The 24,632-nt window shown below is 41.7% G+C and overlaps 1 protein-coding gene across 3 annotated transcripts; it reads left to right on the forward strand.

The window, feature by feature from the left end:
- Positions 1-817: 817 nt before the first annotated feature.
- Positions 818-23,888, forward strand: LOC129826067 (leucine zipper putative tumor suppressor 1-like). Of its 3 annotated transcripts, none has more exons than XM_055886368.1 (5): positions 818-1,218; positions 14,097-14,569; positions 15,715-16,557; positions 16,801-16,995; positions 17,215-23,888. In XM_055886368.1, the coding sequence occupies exons 2-5, from the start codon at positions 14,219-14,221 to the stop codon at positions 17,716-17,718; spliced, it is 1,893 nt and encodes a 630-aa protein (XP_055742343.1). In that variant the 5' UTR covers positions 818-1,218; positions 14,097-14,218; the 3' UTR covers positions 17,719-23,888. The 3 variants fall into 3 exon arrangements, with proteins under 3 accessions (XP_055742343.1, XP_055742345.1, XP_055742344.1); XM_055886369.1 differs by lacking the exon at positions 818-1,218 and adding an exon at positions 12,800-13,122; XM_055886370.1 differs by lacking the exon at positions 14,097-14,569 and having other exon boundaries at positions 819-1,218.
- Positions 23,889-24,632: the final 744 nt, after the last annotated feature.

Here is a 24,632-nt window from a genome sequence, read left to right on the forward strand (position 1 = left end):
ACTCCAATTAGGGGAGGGGGGGGGGGGGGGGGGGGGGGTAGTGTTAGGGGAAAATAGTAAAGAAGGAACATCCATTTTAACAAAAAGGTCATTTTTAATGCATCTAAGTAGAGCTACTATGAGAGGTTTGGAATGTGTCTTCCACCAACACCACAGCGGGAGTTCTAAACTGCATCCAGCTGATCATTAATGCATCTGTTACATAACTGTTATGAACCAAAATATATCCCTGTGTGAATTATTGAGCAGGGCTGGAGGAACCAGCGAAGCAGGTTTAATCCTCAGGAGCTAAACACTGAGCGCTCAGACCAGGGAGAAACAGAGGATGAGTCATATCATCAGCCCCAGAGCACTGTCAGAGTTAAACTTTAATTTAAAACCAACCTGTTTTCAGCACACAATTCTTTAGAGTATTCACAAACTGTCAAATAAATACAGGAGAGACATTGTGTAAGCTGTTAAATACTAAGTTGTTACTGTTTTATAATTGATTTGCCTGCTCCTCTGTATTATTAACGTGGAGTAAATCAACATAGATTATAAATGTTTATGACACAGTGGGTTGAATTACAAAACCAGCATTGTGCACAGTGAAACAGACACACATGCACACCTAGGAATAGCTTTAGAAGAGTGTGGAGGCATCCAATAAGAACAGTGGGCTGATGGAATGTGGGTATACACAAGCAGTGGAGTGAGTTATGATGGATAACAGAATATTTAGGCTGAGTGCCAAGGAGGGGGAGAGAGAGTGAGCGAGAGAGAGAGAAAGAGAGAGCAGATAGAGGGAGCGCTGAAAGAGGAAGAGGGAGGGGTACAGAAAGCAGAGTGGAGAAATACCGCTCAATAGATAGGATGATGGGAGAGTGAGAGGAAGAGATAGGAGTGGGCAAGAAAAGGGGTGAGTGAGTGGTAGAGAAAGGGACAGTGGGAGGGAGCTAAAGAGGGAAAGAACAAGGAGAAAAGAGAGGTAGAAAGAGGAAGATAGCAAAAGAGTAGCTATGTATTTCTGTGGGAGGGTGACAGCGCTCAATTCCTGGGAGATGGGATGACGTGAACACACAGTATGGAGAGACAAAAACGGGCTTAGAGGACAAAGAAAAATAAACGCAAACATAAAAAGAGACATTGCCCCTGTGTGTCCCACTCAGCAGCGCAAGCCATCCTCCACATGGAAGAGGCAGACCCGGGAAAGCAGTTCAGCACTCAGTAATGGAGGTAGGTCACCTCAGGCTCAAATGTTATGGCTGCTAAACTGGATGTGACGGGGTACAAGTGGTTCATATCGATGACTAGCCCAGGGTCAACATGCTAGGAAGTAATGGAAAGGCAACAGAAAGAAGCTGAGCATGTGAATGTGTTCTGACTCGGCAAGGTTTTACTGTAGTTAGAGCAAATGTTTTGCCGTCTATGATTGAAGAAGAACCTTTATTTTAACAAATAAAGAGTAGAAAAAGTTTGTAATTTTGTGGAGGGGTTTAGCTTGTTTCTAAAGAACAACTGGAGTACATGCGCGTCGGTCCTAACTGAGGTGGTAGCATTCCGCTGCTGTCTCTAAACACTGTCAAGTGCAATATAATATGTAGCAATATACTGTTTCAGACTACAGCTTTTCAACAGCTTGTAATTAGTCTCTAACAGACAACAGACCTCCCCAGTGTACATCAAACAAGGACATTTGTGTGCACTGCTATAACCACAAAAACATTGTGACCATTGTGTACATTATGTGTTGTTACCTGCAGACAGATCTGGTGACAAGATGAGAGATTGGATAAACTGTGCACCTGCATAGACATGCATTGTAGTGCAGCTTTATGCAGGGAAATCAAAAGGAATACAGAAACGCGTGGGTGTAGAAAAACTGGAGATGACAGGCTTTGGAGAACAGAATGGAACTGTATTTTTTTAAATATCCAATCTGCAATCTCTTCAGACTAACCATTAAAACTGCCATGACCTGCTAAAGAGGCTCTCAAAATAACTGGCCCAGATACCCAAATACAGCATCTGTATATGAGGCTTGGTTCAGCGATGCTAATGTAGGGATGCTATTGCAACGAATGAGTACACATATTTGCTTCCCCACCCCCAAATCTGATGTACGGTACATTCGGGAAAGTATTCAAACCACTTTGACTTTTTCCACATTTTGTCATGTTACAGCCTTATTCTAAAATGGATCAAATCGAATAAAAATCAATCTAAAAAGCAAAAACAGGTTTTTAGAAATGTTACCAAAGTATTCAGACCCTTTGCTATGAGACTCGAAACCGAGCTCAGATGCATCCTGTTTCCATTGATCATCTTTGAGATGTGTCTACAACTTGATTGGAGTCCACCTGTGGTAAATTCAATTGATTGGACATGATTTGGAAAGGCACACTACTCTCTATATAAGGTCCCACAGTTGACAGTGCATGTCAAAGCAAAAACCAAGCCATGAGGTCGAATGAATTGTCCGTAGAGCTCCGAGACAGGATTGTGTCGAGGCACAGATCTGGGGCAGGTTACCAGATTGAAGGTCCCCAAGAACACAGTGACCTCCATCATTCTTAAATTGAAGAAATTTGGTACCACCAAGACTCTTCCTTAAAACTTCTTATGGCTGGGGGCAGTATTGAGTAGCTTGGATGAATAAGGTGCCCAGAGTAAACTGCCTGCTACTCAGGCCCAGTTGCTAATATATGCATATAATTAGTAGATTTGGATAGAAAACACTCTGGAGTTTCTTAAACTGTTTGAATTATGTCTGTGAGTATAACAGAACTCATATGGCAGGCAAAAACCTGAGAAAAAATCCTACCAGGAAGTGGGAAATCTGAGGTTTGTAGTTTTTCATCTCATCGCCTATCGAATATACAGTGGGATATTGGTCATATTGCACTTCCTAAGGCTTCCACTAGATGTCAACAATCTATAGAACCTTGTTTGATGCTTCTACTGGGAAGGAGGGGGGAATGAGGGCTCTTTGAGTCATGGGTCTGGCAAAGTGCCATGAGCTGACCACCATTGTTCACGTGAGAGTTAGACCTGCGTTCCATCGCATTTCTACAGACAAAGGAATTCTCCGGTTGGAACATTATTGAAGATTTATGTTAAAAACATCCTAAAGATTGATTCTATACTTCGTTTGACATGTTTCTACGAACTGTAATAGGACTTTTCGTCTGAACTTTCGGAATGGACTTGCCCGCGTCGTGAGTTTGGATTGTGTACTGAACGCGCGAACAAAAAGGAGGTATTTGGACATAAATGATGGACTTTATGGAACAAATCAAACATTTATTGTGGAACTGGGATTCCTATGAGTGCATTCTGATGAATATCATCAAAGGTAATTGAATATTTATAATGCTATTCTGACATCTGTTGACTCCACAACATGGCGGATATCTTTATGGCTTGTTTGGGCTCTGAGCGCTGTACTCAGATTATAGCATGGTGTGCTTTTTCCGTAAAGTTTTTTTAAAATCTGACAGAGCGGTTGCATTAAGGAGAGGTTTATATAAAGTTCCATGTATAATACTTATATCTTTAATCAATGTTTATTATGAGTATTTCTGTAAATTGATGTGGCTCTCTGCAAAATTACTGGATGTTTTGGAGGCAAAACATTACTGAACATAACGCGCCAATGTAAACTAAGATTTTTTTATATAAATATGAACTTTATCGAACAAAACATACACGTATTGTGTAACGTGAAGTCCTATGAGTGTCATCTGATGAAGATCATCAAAGGTTAGTGATTAATATTATCTCTATTGATGCTTTTTGTGACTCCTCTTTGGCTGAAAAAATGGCTGTGTTTTTCTGTGACTAGGTACTGACCTAACATAATCAGATGGTGTGCTTTCGTCGTAAAGCCTTTTTGAAATCGGACACTGTGGTGGGATTAACAACAAGTGTAAAATACTTGTATGTCTGAGGAATTTTAATTATGAGATTTCTGTTGAATTTTCTGTTGAATTTGGCGCCCTGCACTTTCACTGGCTGTTGTCATATCGATCCCGTTAATGGGATCCCAGCCATAAATTAAGCTGGCGGCCCAGCCAAACTGAGTAATCGGGGGAGAAGGGCCTTGGTCAGGGAGGTGACCAAGAACCCAATGGTAACTCTGACAGTGCTCCAGAGTTCCTCTGTGGAGATGGGAGAACTAGAAGGACAATCATCTCAGCAGCACTCCACCAAACAGGACTTTATGGTAAAGTGGTCAGACGGAAGCCACTCCTCAGTAAAAGACAAATGACAGCCTGTTTAAAAGGCATCTAAAGGACTCTTTGTCCTGAATGCCAAGCATCACGTCTGGAGGAAACCTGGCACCATCCCGACGGTGAAGCATGGTGGTGGCAGCATCATACTGTGGGGATGTTTTTCAGAGGCAAGGACTGGGAGACTAATCAGGATCAAGGGAAATATGAACAGAGCAAAGTACATAGAGATCCTTGATGAAAACCTGCTCCAGAGCAATCAGGACCTCAGACTGGGGAGAAGGTTCACCTTCCAACAGGACAATGACCGTATGCACACAGCCAAGACAACGCAGGAGTGGCTTTAGGACAAGCCTCTAAATGTCCTTGAGTGGCCTAGCCAGAACCCGGACTTGAACCTGATCAACATCTCTGTAGAGAACTGAAAATTGCTGTGCAGTGACACTCCCCATCCAACCTGACAAAGATCGAGGATCTGCTGAGAAGAATGGGAGAAACTCCTCAAATCAAATCAAATGTTATTTTACAGCAATACAGTTTTAAGAAAAATAAGTGTTAAGTAAAAAAGAGATAAGCAAAATAAAACATAATAAAATACAAATAATTAAAGAGCAGCAGTAATATAACAATAGCGAGGTGTTGTACAGGGGGTACCGGTTAGTCGGGGTAATTGAGGTAATACAGTTGAAGTCGGAAGTTTACATACACTTAGGTTGGAGTCATTAAAACTTGTTTTTCAACCACTCCACAAATGTCTTGTTAACAAACTATAGTTTTGGTAAGTCGGTTAGGACATCTACTTTGTGCATGACACAAGTCATTTTTCCAACAATTGTTTACAGACAGATTATTTCACTTACAATTCACTGTATCACAATTCCAGTGGGTCAGAAGTATACATACATATACTAAGTTGACTGTGCCTTTAAACAGCTTGGAGAATTCCAGAAAAGTATGTCATGGCTTTAGAAGCTTCTGATACGCTAATTGACATAATTTGAGTCAATTGGAGGTTTATATGTGTATGTATTTCAAGGCCTACCTTCAAACTCAGTGCCTCTTTGCTTGACATCATGGGAAAATCAAAAGAAATCAGCCAAGACCTCAGAAACAAATTGTAGACCTCCACAAGTCTTGTTCATCCTTGGGAGCAATTTCCAAATGCCTGAAGGTACCACATTCATCTGTACAAACAATAGTACGCAAGTATAAACACCATGGGATCACGCAGTCATCATACCGCTCAGGAAGGAGACGCGTTCTGTCTCCTAGAGATGAACGTACTTTGGTGCGAAAAGTGCAAATCAATCCCAGAACAACAGCAAAGAACCTTGTGAAGATGCTGGAGGAAACCGGTACAAAAGTATCTATATCCACAGTAAAACGAGTCCTATATTGACATAACCAGAAAGGCCGCTCAGCAAGGAAGAAGCCACTGCTCCAAAACCGCCATAAAAAAGCCAGACTATGGTTTGCAACTGCACATGGGGACAAAGATTGTACGTTTTGGAGAAATGCCCTCTGGTCTGATTAAACAAAAATATAACTGTTTGGCCATAATGACCATCAATATGTTTGGATGAAAAAGGGGGAGGCTTGCAAGCCAAAAAGCACCATCCCAACCGTGATGCACGGGGGTGTCAGCATAATGTTGTGGGGATGCTTTGCTGCAGGAGGGACTGGTGCACTTCTGAAAATAGATGGCATCATGTGGGAAGGAAAATTATTTGGATATATTGAAGCAAAATCTCAATACATCAGTCAGGAAGTTAAAGCTTGGTCGCAAATGGGTCTTCCAAATGGACAATGACCCCAAGCATACTTACAAAGTTATGGCAAAATGTCTTAAGGACAATAAAGTCAAGGTATTGGAGTGGCCATCACAAAGCTCTGACCTCAAACCTATAGAAAATGTGTGGGCAGAACTGAAAAGCATGTGAGAGCAAGGAGGCCTACAAACCTGACTCAGTTACACCAGCTCTGTCAGGAGGAATGGACCAAAATTCACCCAACTTATTGTGGGAAGCTTGTGGGAGGCTACCCAAAACGTTTGACCCAAGTTAAACAATTTAAAGGCAATGCTACCAAATACTAATTGAGTATATGTAAACTTCTGACCCACTGGGAATGTGATGAAATAAATAAAAGCTGAAATAAATCATTCTCTCTACTATTATTCTGACATTTCACATTATAAAAATAAAGTGGTGATCCTAACTGACCTAAGACATGGGATTTTTACTCTGATTATATGTCAGGAATTGGGAAAAACTGAGTTTAAATGTATTTGGCTATTTTAAGGTGTATGTAAACATCTGACTTCAACTGTGCATGAATTCCTCAAATGTCGGCTGCACAATCAATGGCTAATGTCAACCTTGCACACTAGTTCTAAGCTTCGGAATGAGTCTTAGAGTCACAATCTGGAATTTGTATTTTAGCCCAACAGCAGCCTCACCACATAAACTTAAGGGGTAGGATTGAAGAAATGTAACCACTCTCAAATTCATACCTCATACCTTATGTCTAGTGTCAGGTGTTTGTTTTTCTGACCACAACATCTGACCAAGAAAAACTCCAGGCCCTACTTGTGGTTTATATCTTTTATCACTTACAGATTTAATTTCTTCACCTAAACTGATTATTCAAACAGTTAATTAGACAATGGTGATTTGCAAGTTCAACCTGGTCTCATGGAAATTCATAGGATTTGGTATGTTCCCTCCATTTTGTATGATATATTACGTTACGTTACATTATGAATTAAATAGCGGTCGTACAATATCATACGACATAGAGGATGTATAATATCATATCATACGTCTTACCTGGTCGTATAATAGCATAAAAATTGGATGATGTAACTTATCATACATCTTGGTAGACTTATTTGCATGTTGCATCATAACAACAAAGAAGAATTACAGGGAGAATTAACATTTGTGGTTAGGAGAACAAAACAACAAAGGTTAGGAGAGTTTTTGTAGCAGGTTAGGTGAATTGGGTTAAGGTTAGAATAAGGGTTAGGGGGAGGATGAACTAAAGTGCTACAGTTGTCCCCGACGCGACTCAAACGCGCAACATTTGGATTACTAGACGGTCGCCGTATACACCCACACATCCGCCCCAACCAACCTCCATACTTTCGTTTCTGTTTCAAGTAACTAGACATGAGACAGAAATTAATATAGTAAGTATGTTTCATATACTGTATCTTTGAGGCCAGGCTGGAAAGTTTGGAGCTACATTCACTTCCCCTCTAATGTAGCTCAGAAGACACTCTTGTCACTTTTTGGGGGCTTCTGATTTTTTGGGGGGGGTTCACAAGCTTTCTATCTGTGGTCCTACATTATTGAAGAGGTTAGGCCTAGAGATACTTTTACCTACTGAACTTACTTTGAAAGTTACTACTTATCTACAAGTAGTATGGGTCTCTACAGTTTCACTTTTCGTTAAAGGTAGACAAATACTGCTATTTGCTGCCTTACTTTTCACTGTGGCCTTTCATTTTTAGTCTGACTCAGAGATAAAAGCCTAAGAAGTAAATATTTTATGATTACGGAGAGGCTACTGATCTGTAGCATCTAATGTACACTGCACACAACTCTCTAAAACAGTTTTTGGATAGATTCCAGCCACTTCAATACTCAGGAACGTTAAGTGTACAGACATCAGAGAGCAATAATCGATGTAGAATGTGGATAATGTGGCTCAATAAGGATATGTAATAATACATTAGGCATAAAGCCTCGTCACTTACAAACATACTTTTTTTGGCCTGGTCATAAATTAAGGGTACCATTTGGATGCAGTTTAAGAGACGTTTCTCCTTGTACGGAGCCCAGCTGCTAGGCTTATGCAAATGCCTTTCAGAATGTTAACACCGGGCACCCCAGAAATGCAATTCATAGAATGAGCATCACCTTTGTAGAGTAACGGTTGATTGTTTGTCGGCCTAATGTCTAATTTGAAAGGGTTGAATCGCTTCAGGTAAGCATTCTAATTTCAGAGATAGGCCTCCATTAAAACGGACCTGGCTGTTCTTACCTTAATGAAAAGCAATAGTGTTTAATTAATGACTAGCACATGCTCCCTTCACCAAAACCACTCATTTAACTTTGCCCCCCATCCACACAAGGCCCTTTCCTCCACCACTCAAAAGGATTGATTGAAGGGCACTCAGGGTAGCCTACAAAATACCCATACTCACTTCAAACATAATGTTGACATTTTCATTGATATCACTCACTCGCACACAGACACACAAAAACTCTCTCTCTTCCCTCAGTGGCAGTTGGAATGAGTGTATGCGATTCCCTATTCAGAGCTGAGGGGTCATTCACTCACAGCCTCCTCACCAATGTACTAAGTGGATTATCCAATTAGCTTCCATTGTATGCTCTGAGGAGAAATCACACTAGGGCATGCACAGCCTGGATGGATGGATAGCAGGAGAATAAGAGGGAAAGTGACAGATCGATGCTTGTCTCTGTCTCCCACATCATTCCCAGCAGAGTGTCATTTAGTTTTACGAAGATAACTCATACTTTCAACATTGCCACACAATGAACAAGGAACAATGTCAAGCGATGTGAGGAGAATCCTTGACAGCATACAAAGATAGAGACAGGGCCTTCCTTTTCAATTATTCACCTCATCAAACACTGGAAAGGTTTTTGTTGTCCTTTTTGGTGTCTCACATTCACATTCACACACATACACACACACACAATCCACCGTTGAAGTCGGAAGTTTACATACACCTTAGCCAAATACATTTAAACTCAGCTTTTCACAATTCCTGACATTTAATCCTAGTAAAAAATCCCTGTTTTAGGTCAGTTAGGATCACCACTTTATTTTAAGAATGTGAAGTGTCAGAATAATAGTAGAAAGAATGATTTATTTCAGCTTTTAGTTCTTTCATCACATTCCCAGTGGGTCAGAAGTTTACATACACTCAATTAGTACTTGGTAGCAGTGCCTTTAAATTGTTTAACTTGAGTCAAACGTTTTGGGTAGCCTTCCACAAGCTTCCCACAATAAGTTGGGTGAATTTTGGGCCATTCCTCCTGACAGAGCTGGTGTAACTGATTCAGGTTTGTAGGCCTCCTTGATCACACACGCTTTTTCAGTTCTGCCCATAAATTCTCTATAGGATTGAGGTCAGGGCTTTGTGATGGCCACTCCAATACCTTGACTGTGTTGTCCTTAAGCCATTTTGCCACAACTTTGGAAGTATGCTTGGGGTCATTGTCCATTTGGAAGACCCATTTGCGACCAAGCTTTAACTTCCTGACTGATGTCTTGAGATGTTGCTTCAATATATCCACATATTTTTCCGTCCCCATGATGCCATCTATTTTGTGAAGTGCACCAGTCCCTCCTGCAGCAAAGCACCCCCAGACCATGATGCTGCCACCCCGTGTTTAACAGTTGGGATGGTGTTCTTCGGCTTGCAAACGCCCCCTTTTTTTCTCCAAACATATTGATGGTCATTACGGCCAAACAGTTCTATTTTTGTTTCATCAGACAAGAGGACATTTCTCCAAAAAGTACAATCTTTGTCCCCATGTGCAGTTGCAAACCGTAGTCTGGCTTTCTTATGGCGGTTTTGGAGCAGTGGCTTCTTTCTTGCTGAGCGGCCTTTCAGGTTATGTCCATATAGGACTCATTTTACTGTGGATATAGATACTTTGTACCTGTTTCCTCCAGCATCTTCACAGGGTCCTTTGCTGTTGTTCTGGGATTGATTTGCACTTTTCGCACCAAAGTAGGTTCATCTCTAAGAGACAGAACATGTCTCCTTCCTGAGCGGTATGATGGCTGCGTGATCCCATGGTGTTTATACTTGCGTACTATTGTTTGTACAGATGAACGTGGTACCTTCAGGTGTTTTGAAATTGCTCCCAAGGATGAACCAGACTTGCGGAGGTCTACAATTTTGTTTCTGAGGTCTTGGCTGATTTATTTTGATTTTCCCATGATGTCAAGCAAAGAGGCACTGAGTTTGAAGGTAGGCCTTGAAATAGATCCACAGGTACACCTCAAATTGATTCAAATGATGTCAATTAGCCTATCAGAAGCTTCAAAAGCCATGACATGATTTTCTGGAATTTTCCAAGCTGTTTAAAGGCACAGTCAACTTAGTGTATGTAAACTTCTGACCGACTGGAATTGTGATACAGTGAATTATAAGTGAAATAATCTGTTTGTAAACAATTGTTGGAAAAATGACTTGTGTCATGCACAAAGTAGATGTCTTAACCGACTTGCCAAAACAATAGTTTGTTAACAAGAAATTTGTGGAGTGGTTGAAAAACGAGTTTTAATGACTCCAACCTAAGTGTATGTAAACTTCCGACTTCAACTGTATATGTGAGCTTGGAATATGGCTGTGTCATGACTGCGAGGACGTAAGGCTAAAAATGCTTTATAATTATGTCTCCTCAGTCCATCTATTCGCAGTTTACGCACCACGAGGGGCCTAACCATATTTCTAACGAAAATAACATTGGGCTGTGTGACACAAAATTGCATGACCCCCCACCCTACCACCTCCCCCCCCTAAGAAAATTAAGGGACCTAAGAAAATGTTTGTTTTGAAGCTCATTTTCTGCAATTCTACGAAGTTTAACAATACTCATTACATCTTTCAGGTAGGCTATTTAATGATAATAATAATGGATAAGGAACATAAAGTCTAGACCCGATTAACAAAAATGTTATTCTCCTACCAAATATGTTTTATTATGATCATTTATGTCAACCATCAATTTAATTATACAGCACACATTCTATTTTACAGAAAGTGATTTAATCAATTGTTGACTGTGCCCAATAATGTTGGTACTATGTTATGTGCTGCTCCCATGTTGTGTTGATACCATGCTGTGTTGTTATGTGTTGCTGCCTTGCTATGTTGTTATCTTAGGTCTCTCTTTATGTAGTGTTGTGTTGTCTCTCTTATTGTGATGTGTGCGTTGTCCTATGTTTATATTACTTTTTTAAATGTTCTATTTTATCCCAGACCCCCATCCCCGCAGGAGGCCTTTTGCCTTTTGGTAGGCCGTCATTGTACATAAGAATTTGTTCTTAACTGACTTGCCTAGTTAAATAAAGATTAAATAAAAATATAAAAATACCAAAAAATGGATTAGTGACAGAGTCACACATTGTAGAAGATTACTTCCAATTTCGTAGACTCCTTGACTAGGTCCTAGCTCAGCTTCTGAATGTCATAGAGACTAATCAAAGATATTTCCATGTGCACCAGAGTCGCAACTTCCTCTGGCATTTTACCACTTGTGTCTAGCATCACGGATTTAAGAGTCGTTTTAGATCGGTATAACCAATCGCGAATTGCTCTACTGTACCTCTTTAGCAGAGGTTTCCAGCCTAGGGGGGAGGCAAGAAACAGGACGCCTTGCTAAAGAGGTACAGCAGAGCAGAGCGGCTCGTTCATTGTGGGACAGGTATAAATCCTGCCCTGTATGTCCCTGCTCTCGCCTATGAGGTAATGGATTGGCTACGCGTGTCACTGTGTCTCAGTGTCAGCTGGTCCGCTGTGTGGCAGGCTTTTGTGTCAGGCAGGTCAGCTGTGGCTTGGTGGGGGCACGTGTAGCAAACCCTCCCCCTCACTATGCACACACTCACGCAAAGAGATCAGTACCCCAAACCCCATTCTCAATGTAGCTCCAAATACCCCCAATTGTTCTCCAGTGACGGAAGGCCTTACATTATTGTGATCCTAGGAGGCCTGAGGGTCAGATGGATTTGTATAATATATTTAAATTATGTAATCTTGATGAAATTACAAAATCTTCCTAAATACAAGAAGAGCCTCTGATAGGGTTTAGTAAAGACAGTTCATGTACATTATCTTGAATATCTATGATAGACAAAAATTAAAGCAATAATCTACAGATTTTGGGGGAAATATCTCCCTACTGCTAATGCAGTTGTCTCCTGTTGTTTATCAGGAGTTGAATCTCAACAAATGGATTTATTTAGAAAGCCCTTGAAATTAATGTTCTTAAAATCATAATAATAATGTTCCATCTGTGAACATTGCACAAAATATTCCCTTGATCAACCAAAAAAGTTGATCAATTAAGGTTTGTGTTAAAAGATGTAATCAATTTAGGCTGCTTGCCTAAAACAAGGGTTTACTTTTACAGTATATTCCCAGAGAGGCTGAGAAAGTGGTCTGAAACTGGTACAGCAGCACTAAGAGCAACTCAAAGCCCTCAGCAGTAAATCACTCTTACTGCACAATTTGCCCCTTATTCTAAAGTGTAGCCATTTATTTAACACTCAAATATGGTGTTTGCTGTTCAGTAGGAATAAATCAAATACCAGCCAAAAGTCCCCACAAAGACTGGCACACTTCATCAGATAAAGAGAAAGACGGGTTATTTCTCTTCAGCCAGAGAGGTGTTTGTTCAGAGTGGATGTGGGGCAGTGTGGGAGGAACAGGGAAGGGGGGGGGGTTATTACACAGTCAGTTTATGGAGAAAAGGGGGCGGAGGGAGTTTGGGGGTGTACTGGGGGGGGGGGTTTAAAGAATCCATTGTGAGGAAAAGGAGTTAATCACTTGAGCGGCGTGTGCCAATGTAAAAGGAGCACACGTCGTACACCCCATTCCCTGGGGGGCTTCCAAGGTCCCATCTCCCATCGAGCTGAATTTACATGTCAGTTATGCAAAGCCAGGCCGCCTCTAAATAAAGCAAAGAAAGACCCACCCCCTCAGAATAGTACCCTCTGGTGATAGTGGTGGTGTGTTCACTGCATGAATGGTTCATTCAGGGACGCACACACGTACACACACACACACGGCTACGTGGTATTTCCAGGACTGAAGGGATTGCTGCGCGTTAGTCTGCTAGATGGATGCTTTGCCATGGCAGTAAGTCAATGTGAATATTTTCTAATCGTGTGATGAATTTGTGGTGGTGAATTCTAGAATTTGAGAGGGATTGTGAAAGAATGTCAGACAGAATGTCTGACTGTCAGACAGACAGATAGGCGGGAGGTGGGGGATGATGTCAAAGATTGTTTACATATGGCATCTGGCATTTGTTCTGTGCTTGAAAAGGTACAAATCAAAACAGTAATTAGCTATTATTTAAAGGAACATTGTGAGGTATCATGCCAATGTCAAACAATATAAACATGTAAAAAATATCCTCCTCCTGAACGAAGCTAAATATCAGTTTTTTTCTGACATGCTGTATAGGACAGTGACCAAGAGGCTGTATTCTGTTTCCTCCATTGTGATTCTAGTCCCTGTCCACATATATTTTCATAGAAAATGCAATAATAGCTAAGGTGAGCAGAAGAGCTCTTACTTGCTGCATGTTTTGTCCGTTTTTTCATCTCCTCCTGAGAGACAAACAGTGGAATACGAACACTCCTTATTCATTAAAAACATACTGTCTCTAACAACTCTAACAAAGAACCACAAACAGTGACAGCTATGCATGTCTTCCACGCCAGCCACGCCGTGTTAAGAATGATTTGCAACGGATTAGCTGTCAGATACGTACTACTTAATGTGACTATTATAGTTGGCCCGTTGCGCCATGCTTTTGTTCCTGTCGACATTATGCTTAAAGAAAGGACACCAGGTGGTTGGGGAGCCCATGGGCAATCGCATTCACTTTGGAGACCTCTGCTACTTAGTAACTAGTGACAACTGAAAGGCATTAAGTCTGTTCCCTAGAGGGTTTGAGATCATGGCTAGCAACATCTGGGACCTTGTATCTCCCAGGCCGGGGATGATGAAGAGAGGGTATGTCTACAGTGTGGTTTGTTGCGAAAGTAATAGTGAGAAAAGTATAACAAAAAATCTCAAGTTGAATCTCAATTTCTTCCCTTCAGATGGAAACGTTGACAATATCTCCCTGGGGTCATGAGTTTTTCCCGCACTACAAGTACCTCTTCAACAAAATACGTTAAAGTTGTCAGGACATCCATTCTGCTTTCCCTTATGCTCAGAGACCATGGGAAGCGTCAGCAGCCTCATCTCAGGTCACAGTCTTCACAGCAAGCACTGTCAGGCCACGGAGTACAAATTAAAGAAAGCAGGCCATCCCCGGAAGACAGGCCGGAGCCTGGATGGCCTACTGAAGTATAGCTTTGCACAGGGGTCCTCCAACAACACATCTAAAGCCATCTCTCAGGCAGGCAGGAGTGAGGACTTCTTTTACATAAAAGTGAGCCACAAGCCGCGGACGACTCACCAGAGAGGCATCCCAACAGAGGACCATTTAGGACAGGGACATTTTACTGATACGGAACCAGACAGTAGAGTGCCACCTAAATTGCTGCCTATGTCTGGGAAACTGGAGAAGGTGAGTCTCTGACTTGCTCAACATACTTGCCTGTGTCAATATTTCTGTGTTGTACAATTGATAGCCAGGGAGGCAATTTCAAATATAACTTCAAGATCAGACAAGCACAATAGATAGCAAACAAAACCATTACCTCTGTTGAAACACCAAGCTTTGTGTTATCCAGTCTTTTTAACCATCGCCAAGGTTGATGACTTAAGTCACAATGACGAGTTTGGGTTTCAGCCTAACTGCAAATGCGTGTAACCACACTCAAAGTCATAGACAGAGCTAGATGCAAGGACTGACAGTCCAAGAGATTTAAATTAGAATTTTAAACATATTTTAAGCTATATATTGTTACTTTAGAAAAACTAAAATGACAGCAAAAACAAACAATGGTGTAAAATAAACAGTAACAACTTAATGATTGGGTTGGACTAAGCTCATTTTTAGAAATGTTTATTTAACTAGGCAAGTCAGTTAAGAACACATTCTTATTTACAATGACAGCCTACCCAGCCAAACCACTGCGCCACTCGGGAGCTCTCATGAGGCATTATAAGTTATATTCCTTAAGAATGAATGGATAGGCTATATTTTATTAATTAAAATCAGTAAATATTGCAGATTGCAATGCCTTGATCTTTTGTAAGATGTCATCAGTGATGTTATCTTGTCTTATCCAAGTCCTGCTCTCTGAATAGGCCTTTATGCCCCAAGAGAGAAAGTGCTTTCCAGGCATGAAGTCACTGGACAGGAATGCTGAGTCCACAGGATTACCGCTCACACTTAAACAGCGCAACACATTATTAATATCACAGAGTAGGACAATCCATCTTTTCTCAGACAGTACAACAGGGTGGAGGAGGAGGTTGGGTATAACTGGTGGTGTTTCCAGACAGCGCAGATGGGACATATGGAATTAGCTCATGTTTCATGTTTCATGACAGTTCCATGTATTCTGTATATTCTTACATTGCACTTTTACATGTACAAATCTCCAATTTCTGGGTGGTTATCTGTTCTCGTCAACACTAAAGAATTGATTATTCATTGGTAGCACTATTTGCTTCCATGATCATCTCCATTGCTAAAAGGAAGGTTGAAAGCAAAAACCAACAGGTTCTTTGATTGACTATTTGCTCTCCTTCCTCTGCCTCTAGAATACCGAGAACGCTTTGATCCGGCCCACAGCCTTCAAGCCAGTCATCCCTAGGAGCACCTCTTCCACAGAGACTCGCGACAATCTCACCCACCTGCTTATTCCCCCAGAAAGGACCAAAGACTCCCAGGGGCCCAAACAGGACACCTTTTCAGTGACCCTCTCAGACTCTGGGCAGGATTCAATGTCCAGCCTGCCTACTCAAAGCACCAATGGGAGCCTCAGTGCTTCCACAGGCCCATTGTCTCAGTGTGCAGGAGGCTCAGCCCATGGCATGACCCAACCCCTGCAGCCCCCCCGCTCTACATGGACCAATGGGAATGGCATTAGAGCCAGTGCTAGGGTTGCAGCTCTAAGCAATGGAGGGGCAGTGAAGGCTAACAGAGATGCCGTCTCCATACCGTCCACTCAGCAGCATATTCCTCTGTTGGAGGAGATGGGAGGCTGTAATCGCTCTCCCATCTCAATGGACGAGTCCCTCATTGAGCTGCTGGAGCAGAGGCTGCTGGAGAGTGAGACAGAGCTGCAGGAGCTGCAGGTGAGCTTTGAGGAGAAAGAGGTGGACACTTGCCAGCCGTTTGAGGAGAGGCAGAGGTATTGTGTTGAGGAGATGGAGGGCCTGAAGCAGAGGTGCTCCACCAAGCTCAGGCAGGTCTCGCACAGGGCCGTGAGGAACCACCAGGCCTTGCAACTGCAGGTCAGTCAGCTGCAACAAGACAAGCAGAGGCTCCAGGATGAGCTGGCCAGGATGACCCAGGAAAAGGACCTGACAGAGGTCAAACTGAGGTCGTTTGAGAGGGAGAAAACCCAGCTCGAGCCCACCTTAGAGGAGACCCAGTGGGAGGTGAGGGTGGCCAGCATGTCTCATGAATTTTTCCCGACCACATGGCCTTACCATGAAAATCAGGGCCCTAGTTGTGACTGAGTGGTCCCAAAGTATTTCCTGGTCAGGTCACTAGGAAAAACTGGTTATAGGTACTGAACGCATTGCACAGGGTTTGCACAGGCCAGAGAGTATGTAATTTAAATAAATTCTCAAAAGCAGCCAGTAATTCAATGCAATCTTTTTTTTTGCATTCTTTACTAGGTATGTCAAAAGACTGGGGAGATCTCCCTGCTGAAGCAGCATCTCAGGGACTCCCAGGCTGATGTCACTCACAAGCTGAATGACATCGTCAGCCTCAAGGTCTCGCTGAAGGAGACTCGGGCCAAAATTGAGGCATTGGGGCAGCAGAACAAAGAACAAGAGGACAAGATACGCTCTCGCAGTGTGGAGGTTGAGGTACTGGGTCTCTTTTGTCAAAAGAAAATCAGAGGTAGTATGATATGCATACAGAATAGATTTCTTTAGTGAAGTACAGACGCTGCACTAGTGGTGAGCAGATCTAAATCGCATTTAAGTGTGAGTGACAATGCTGAATCTAGGTCATTATCTACTAGGCCTCCATGTTCAACAGCAAACTGCATTTTATAATGACACAATTCATCTATTCCACCCCAGGTATGCCACAATGAGCTCCAGCGCAAGAAGAACGAGGCTGATCTTCTAAGAGAAAAGGTGGGTATACTAGAGACAGACATCAAAGGAATTAAAAAGGATCTGGCCCTGGCAAAAGAACAGAGGCAGCAGCAGAAGGCCAAACTGGAGGCCCAGGCCCAGCAGAGGTCAGACCAGAGTGGGGGGAGACAAGGGTGCATGAGCACTGATTCCCTCCAGGGAGAGGTGGAGAGACTGAAAGGGGAGCTCAGGGAAGAGAGAGAGACTCAGGAGAGGCTGTTGAACAGCTTTGAGCATGAAAGACAGACGTGGAACAAGGAGAAGGACAGAGTCATCAAGTACCAGAACCAGCTTCAGCTCAACTATCTGCAGATGCACAAGAAGAACCAAGATTTGGAGAGAATCCTGCAGGAGCTCACAGTGGAGCTGGAGAGTCGGCCGGAGCTCGACGTGGACATCCACAGCTCAGGGTTACACTATGAGGATATGATAGCCACAGAAATTTGAGGGAGAAACTCACAGAGAATAATAAAAATCAATCAACTGTTACAACAGGGTAATTAAACAATCATATTAAACACATCATTTGTTATATCTGTCCAGAAAACAGATGATCCATTGCTGCCTTGGCAGGGGCAGCGTTTTAAAGATAATGAAGTTGGCTAACATGCTGCTGCACGATATGACAGAATTGGGGTCAGGTCTGACTACTAAAATCACACTACTTCTCTATGACCGTGTAAAGCAGGCTTTAAGCTTTTGTTATGTTACCCATAGGGTTGGTTTCCCAGAAACAGATTAAACCTAGACTTGGACCCCCGAAAAATTCAAGGCGAGGCTTAATCTTTGTCCAGGAAACCACCCCATAATGTTCAATTGACAGTAGCCTACGAAATGGTTATTCCTCTTGAGCAGTTTCCCAGTACTATAGTTAACTTAAGGCAATCGATCTGCATGTGTCAAGTCCTACATATGATGTTGCAAGTCTCCACTACAACCACTGAGACTCAGCGACATGAGAGCCAATATATTTTTATTTAACCTTTTTGATCCCAAGCATCACAGTGGCCAGAGATACTGCAGAGCGTGTGAGGCAAGAGGATACCCTCGTCAGCACCCACACAGATACTGGCATCTGCACGTGCATGGGAGTTCACATCCCTCTCCTGCAACACGATATAGAAGCTGCATGGTAACAAATGCTGAGGAGTGCAGCCACCTGTGCCACACAGGCTTTCTTTTTGTCGGAAGTCTCCCCACTCTTTGTAGTAACTGTATAGCTGAGTTTGCCTACGTGTCAAACCACTGGATGTATATTTTGTGAATCATCATCAGTATTATTTATTGATATAAGGGACACAAACGTTCAACACAGTATTGTACTGATTACGGTTTGAAAGGGACTAATTAAACTGAGATGATAAAGAATGTATATCAATGCACTTCCATTGGAAGAGGGACTAGGAGAACATGATTGTCTCAAAGTGCATCCTACACTACACTGAGAATGTCTCACGGGTACAGATAGGTCACAGAGGTACATTTGGCACTAAATCCTGTTCACTCTCAGCCTAGCCTGATTGTTACTTACAGTATCAAGGCTGAAATCAAATTAAGGACTATTGTTAGGATATAGGCCCACAAGGCTGTAAATGGAACAATGTGGTCACCAGGCTGAGAACATCATTCCAACTTTTATCTGATGTGCTTGACATGCAATGCAAACCAATGAAAACACAAACACAGAGAGAATAGCAATAACGTTTACATACATGTAAGGGTTACAGATAGTTTAATTGAGACCTCAAGATAATATATAATACATGGGTACTCAGATCTCTGCAAATCACATGGATGTTTTTGAATGTACTTTCCCAAAATGACACCATAAAGGTTAGAAAGTCTGTATCAGTAATTGGGCAGCAGTGAAGCACATGAGTCTGACAATGGAGCCTTATCCTGCTGTGATTCTGATGGACAGACAACATTCAAGCACAAAGAGGTTTGAATAAATTAGCAGGGGGAGGCACATGTGCAATGTACAAAAGACTGGCTGTTTTTTATGGTCTCTGGTCATAGAAGAACTAGCTGTTTTACAGATGTATAACAACAAAGCACTCAATAAATCCACACATGAATTATGAAACAGAATACCCTATATATATTATATACAATTTGGTATATGTACAAGTTCATGTATAATTAATAGTTCAAGTTAGTTCAAATAGTACAAGTTCAACAAATGATCTTACAGTCAGGCACCACAGGCTAAAAGGACATGTTTGTGTATTTTGGTCCAATAACATTAGTACTTAATAAGTACAAAGTTAACATAAACATGGCTGTATTTTGGATGGATGGAGATCCTCCATAGGGCTCTAGCTTGGCAATAGTTCGAAAATATACTGTTATGGAGTGTAGGCGAGCCTACCGTTACTCCTTAACCTCCAAGGACCTTACTGTATATGCTATGTTTAGAGGGAGACTGGCTCTGGCTGCCAAAACAGTCAAATACTCCATCTAAACGTAAATCGATTCTCAAATGCGATATGGTTCTAGAAAAATGAAGCCCTTTACTTGCATATCACATAAAACCAATTTCACAAACGCTAAATATACATTTACTGTACACTATTTTAACCCGGTGTACCCTAACCCTATAAGGCGTGTTGTAATTTAACCTTTAGTTTATTATTCTTTCTAGCTGATATGAAAGATAATGTTTCCCAAAACATACAGCATGCGATGCATATTAACATTTCGGACCAAGAGCCGAAGCTGTTAACGAACCCCCCCCCCCCCCAGACGGAAGATACCTTTGTGAATAGAAGCTAACGTTAGAAGCGTGCTGTCAACAGACCATCTGCTCGAACTTCCAGCACAAGCTAACATAGCTATGTCGTTGGAGGTTTGAGCCTGCTTGGCTAGGCTAATACTTGATGTGCATTTATACATTTCCTATAGTTTATTATGCTACCATCATTAATTCCGAAGCCCACTATACTGAATCATATACAGTGCATTCTGAAAGTATTCAGACCCCTGGACTTTTTCCACATTTTGTTACGTTACAGCCTTATTCTAAAATTGATTCAATTGTTGTTCGTTTTCCTCATCAATCTACACACAATAAACCGTAATGAGAAAGCAAAACCAGTTTTTTTATAATGTTTTGCAAATTATTTTTGTATTTTTTACAGAAGTACCCTTTCAGAACCTTTGCTATGAGACTCAAAATTGAGCTCAGGTGCATCCTGTTTACATTCATCATCCTTGAGATGTTTCTACAACTTGGAGTCCATCTGTGGTAAATTAAATTGATTGAACATGATTTGGAAAGGCACACACACCTGTCTATATAAAGGTCCCACAGTTGACAGTGCATGTCAGAGCAAAAACCAAGACATAAGATCAAAGCTCCGATTAAAAATAAATAAAAAATCAAGATAAACTAAATATTACATTTACATAAGTATTCAGACCCTTTACTCAGTACTTTGTTGAAGCACCTTAAACAGCGATTACAGCCTCTAGTCTTCTTGGGTATGACGCTACCATCCCATTCTTCTCAGCAGATCGTCTCAAGCTCGTCAGGTTGGATGGGGAGCATCGCTGCACAGCTATTTTCAGGTCTGTCCAGAGATGTTCAATCGGGTTCAAGTCCGGGCCCTGGCTGGGCCACTCAAGGACATTCAGGGACTTGTACACAACCACTTCTGCGTTGTCTTGGCTGTGTGCTTAGGGTCATTGTCCTGTTGGAAGGTGAACCGTCACCCTATTCTGAGGTCCTGAGCAGTCTGGAGCAGGTTTTCATCAAGGATCTTTCTATACATCTTTCCCCCGATCCTGACTAGTTTCCCAGTCCCTGCCGCTGAAAAACATTCCCACAGCATGATTCTGCCACCGCCATGCTTCACCGTAGAGATGGTGCCCGTTTTCCTCCAGATGTGACGATTGGCATTACGACAAAAGAGAATCTTGAATCCTTTGGGTACCTTTTGGCTGTCATGTGCCTTTAACTGAGGAGTGGCTTCCGTCTGACCACTCTACCATAAAGGCCTGATTGGTGGAGTGCTGCAGAGATGGTTGTCCTTCTGGAAGGTTCTCCCATCTCCACAGAGGAACTCTGGAGCTCTGTCAGAGTGACCATCGGATTCTTGGTCACCTCCTTGACCAAGGCCCTTCTCCCCCGATTGCTTAGTTTGGCCAGGCTGCCAGCTTTAGGAAGAGTCTTGGTGGTTCCAAACTTCTTCCATTTAAGAATGATGGAGGACACTGTGTTCCCGGGGACATTCAAGGCTGCAGACATTTTTGGATACCCTTCCCCAGATCTGTGCCTCGACACAGTCCTGAAGCTCTGCGGAGGATCTGAATAAATTATTAATTAAAAAAATATATATATATTAGATTTGTTTCTTCTAAAAAACAGTTTTAGCTTTGTCATTATGGGGTGTTGTATGTAGATTGATGCCGATTTGTTTTATATTTAAACCATTTTAGAATAAGGCTGTAACGTAACAAAATGTGGAAAAGGGGAAAGGGGTCTGAATACTTTCCGAATGCACTGAATAAAGCACATTTAATAGAGAATATTATACTGGACTTTCAGTAGAATGGCCTTACTGAAGATCTCAGTAACTTTCAAAGTGGCACCGTCATAGGATGCCACCTTTGAAACAAGTCAGTTCGTCATATTTCTGCCCTGCTAGAGCTCCCCCGGTCAACTGCAAGTGCTGTTATTGTGAAGTGGAAACATCTATGAGCAACAACGGTTCAGCTGCGAAGTGGTAGGCCACAAAAGCTCCCCAAACGGGACCGCAGAGTGCTCTGATGCTCTACGCGCATCAGGTTGCAACACTCACTACAGAGTCCCAAACTGCCTCTGGAAGCAATGTCAGCACAAAAACTGTTTGTTGGGAGCTTCATGAAATGGGTTTGGAATTGGAACGCTGACTGCAAGCCATGGCTAGTCGCCCAACATCAGTGCCCGACTTCAGTAATGCTCTTGTGGCTAAATGGATGCAAGTGTCCGCAGCAATGCTCCAATAGCTAGTGGAAAGCCTTCCCAGAAGAGTGGAGGCTGTTATAGCAGCAGAGGGAGACCAACTCCATATTAATGCCCATGATTTTGTAATTAGATGTTTGACAAGAAGGTCATGTAGTGCACATTTGGTAATTGGTACACTAAATCCAGTGTAGCCTAGTTCCCTGCATCGGAACCTTGCGCAACTACGGTACCTGTACATAATAAATGTCGCAATCTTAAATATAAACATCATTTCAGTATCCTAGTTGATGTCGAAGCTAGCCAGCCTAATGCTATTGCTACACAGTCATCTAGGGGTTTTAGGCCTGACTAAATTATACGTAACCTTTGCTGAATGTATGCGTTGACGTGAGAAGTAAGGGTACGCGGGTGCACGGCTAGCTCGGTCTTGACTCTCCTAGTTGGCCAGCCCAATCAGTTTGTTCATTAACGTTTAAATTTCAGTGACAAAATAATAATATACAAAGAAAAAAGTCCAAAAGAAAAGTATCTAAGTTACACAAACAAATGCAGGCAAGGACCGCTAGACCAAGGCTCCAACTCTCTCACTGATTGCCAACACCTCTGAGTAATCGTGTAATTTATCACATTCCTGGTAGAACTAACTTGCTGCTGCCATCTAGGGTTGGGATATGGAGGTGGAAAAGGGACTGAATAACTCTGCCCTTTGCAGTTATTCTCCCAATGATAACAATGTGGATTCAACAAATGAATAAACGCTATATATCCATTTTAATAAATGTTAGTAAATTAGCTTTTATTGTTTAAAGAGATTATGAAAGAGATTGGTGTGTTTTTTCCCCATCTAATCATGGTATGTGGTTGTTCAATGACAGACTTGCATTTGTTGGAAATGTATCACTTCATAGTTTAATTTCAAAGAGAAAATAATCATGTTTTTTCGCTAAATGCTGTATATCCGTCCTCTCTCAGAGAAATAAGCAGTCCTGCAAGGTTTTACACAGTCAAATGTCACAAATTAAAAAAATATAAAGAAATTTACAAATTATACATTTGTGACGTCAATATAAAACAATTAAATAATAATAAAATACAATGAGATCGGTATGTTAAACATTTGCATTTGACATTTTAGTCATTTAGCAGATACTGTTATCCAGAGCAACTTACCACTATTAAGACACAACCATCTGTCAGAACCTTGCACGCAGCTGTTTCCCCCCTCTCAATCACAACAAACAAACCTCCTGCAGGTTCAGTTCAATATTTATAGGCAGATGTCAGAGGAAGCTTTGAATAGGTCTGTAACCTGCAGAGTAATATGAGGAGAATGCAATTGCTGAATTTAGATATTCTAAACTAAGTGTTTTGAACCCTTTCAGGTATAGTAACAGGTCCATATAGAATAAACAAACCTTTACATAATACCATAGAAGCAATGTGCACCTTTCACCTTCCATAGTCATTCCCAGCTGATACAAATACTGTTTCTATTGACATTTTGCCTGGTGATAAAGGGCCTACCTTGGCAAACAGTGGTCAAACCTTCATGTGTGGTGTCCCTTATACAACAGGAGTTCCCTGATCCTGGTGCAGAATACACAGGGTTTTTCTCACCCCATATTGACTGACACCATTCAATTCAATAATAAAAACAATACAAGTAAAAGTTGTCTACTTAAATTTGAATGCTGAGTGCCAGGTCTCTCTCCATTCAGAGACATCACTATCAAGCCCGTCTGTCTGCCTGGACTTCATCACATTACCTTGCAAGTCTGCACGTGCTGGCGCCATACATGTTTCTGTGAACGCATACACACATAGTCACAGTTCTATTATCAATGGCAGTTAGGATAGGTAATATCTGGCACATGAACACAGTCCTATTATCAATGGCAGTTAGGATAGGTAATATCTAACACACAAACACAGTCCTATTATCAATGGCAGTTAGGATAGGTAATATCTAACACACAAACACAGTTCTATTATCAATGGCAGTTAGGATAGGTAATATCTGACACACAAACACAGTTCTATTATCAATGGCAGTTAGGATAGGTAATATCTAACACAAGAACACAGTTCTATTATCAATGGCAGTTAGGATAGGTTTTAGCTGACACACAAACACAGTTCTATTATCAATGGCAGTTAGGATAGGTTTTAGCTGACACTAAAATAAACTATTTTGAAGTTTGAACAGGTCAAATAAAACCTACTCAATGGTCTCCCCATCAAACAACAGAGGCAGGAGTCTTGGCAAAAGCATCTACAGTCCTTTCCATCTGTAGAAATAGGCAGAGTTGAGGCAGAGTTCATCAGTGACACATGACATTAAAAGGGTGTTGCTAATTCTGGACATTTCTGCTGTACTGTATTATTATTAATCACCTTCAGCCCCACATTGTGG

The sequence above is a fragment of the Salvelinus fontinalis genome, chromosome 28 (genome assembly GCF_029448725.1).
Source record: "Salvelinus fontinalis isolate EN_2023a chromosome 28, ASM2944872v1, whole genome shotgun sequence".
NCBI lineage: Eukaryota > Metazoa > Chordata > Actinopteri > Salmoniformes > Salmonidae > Salvelinus > Salvelinus fontinalis.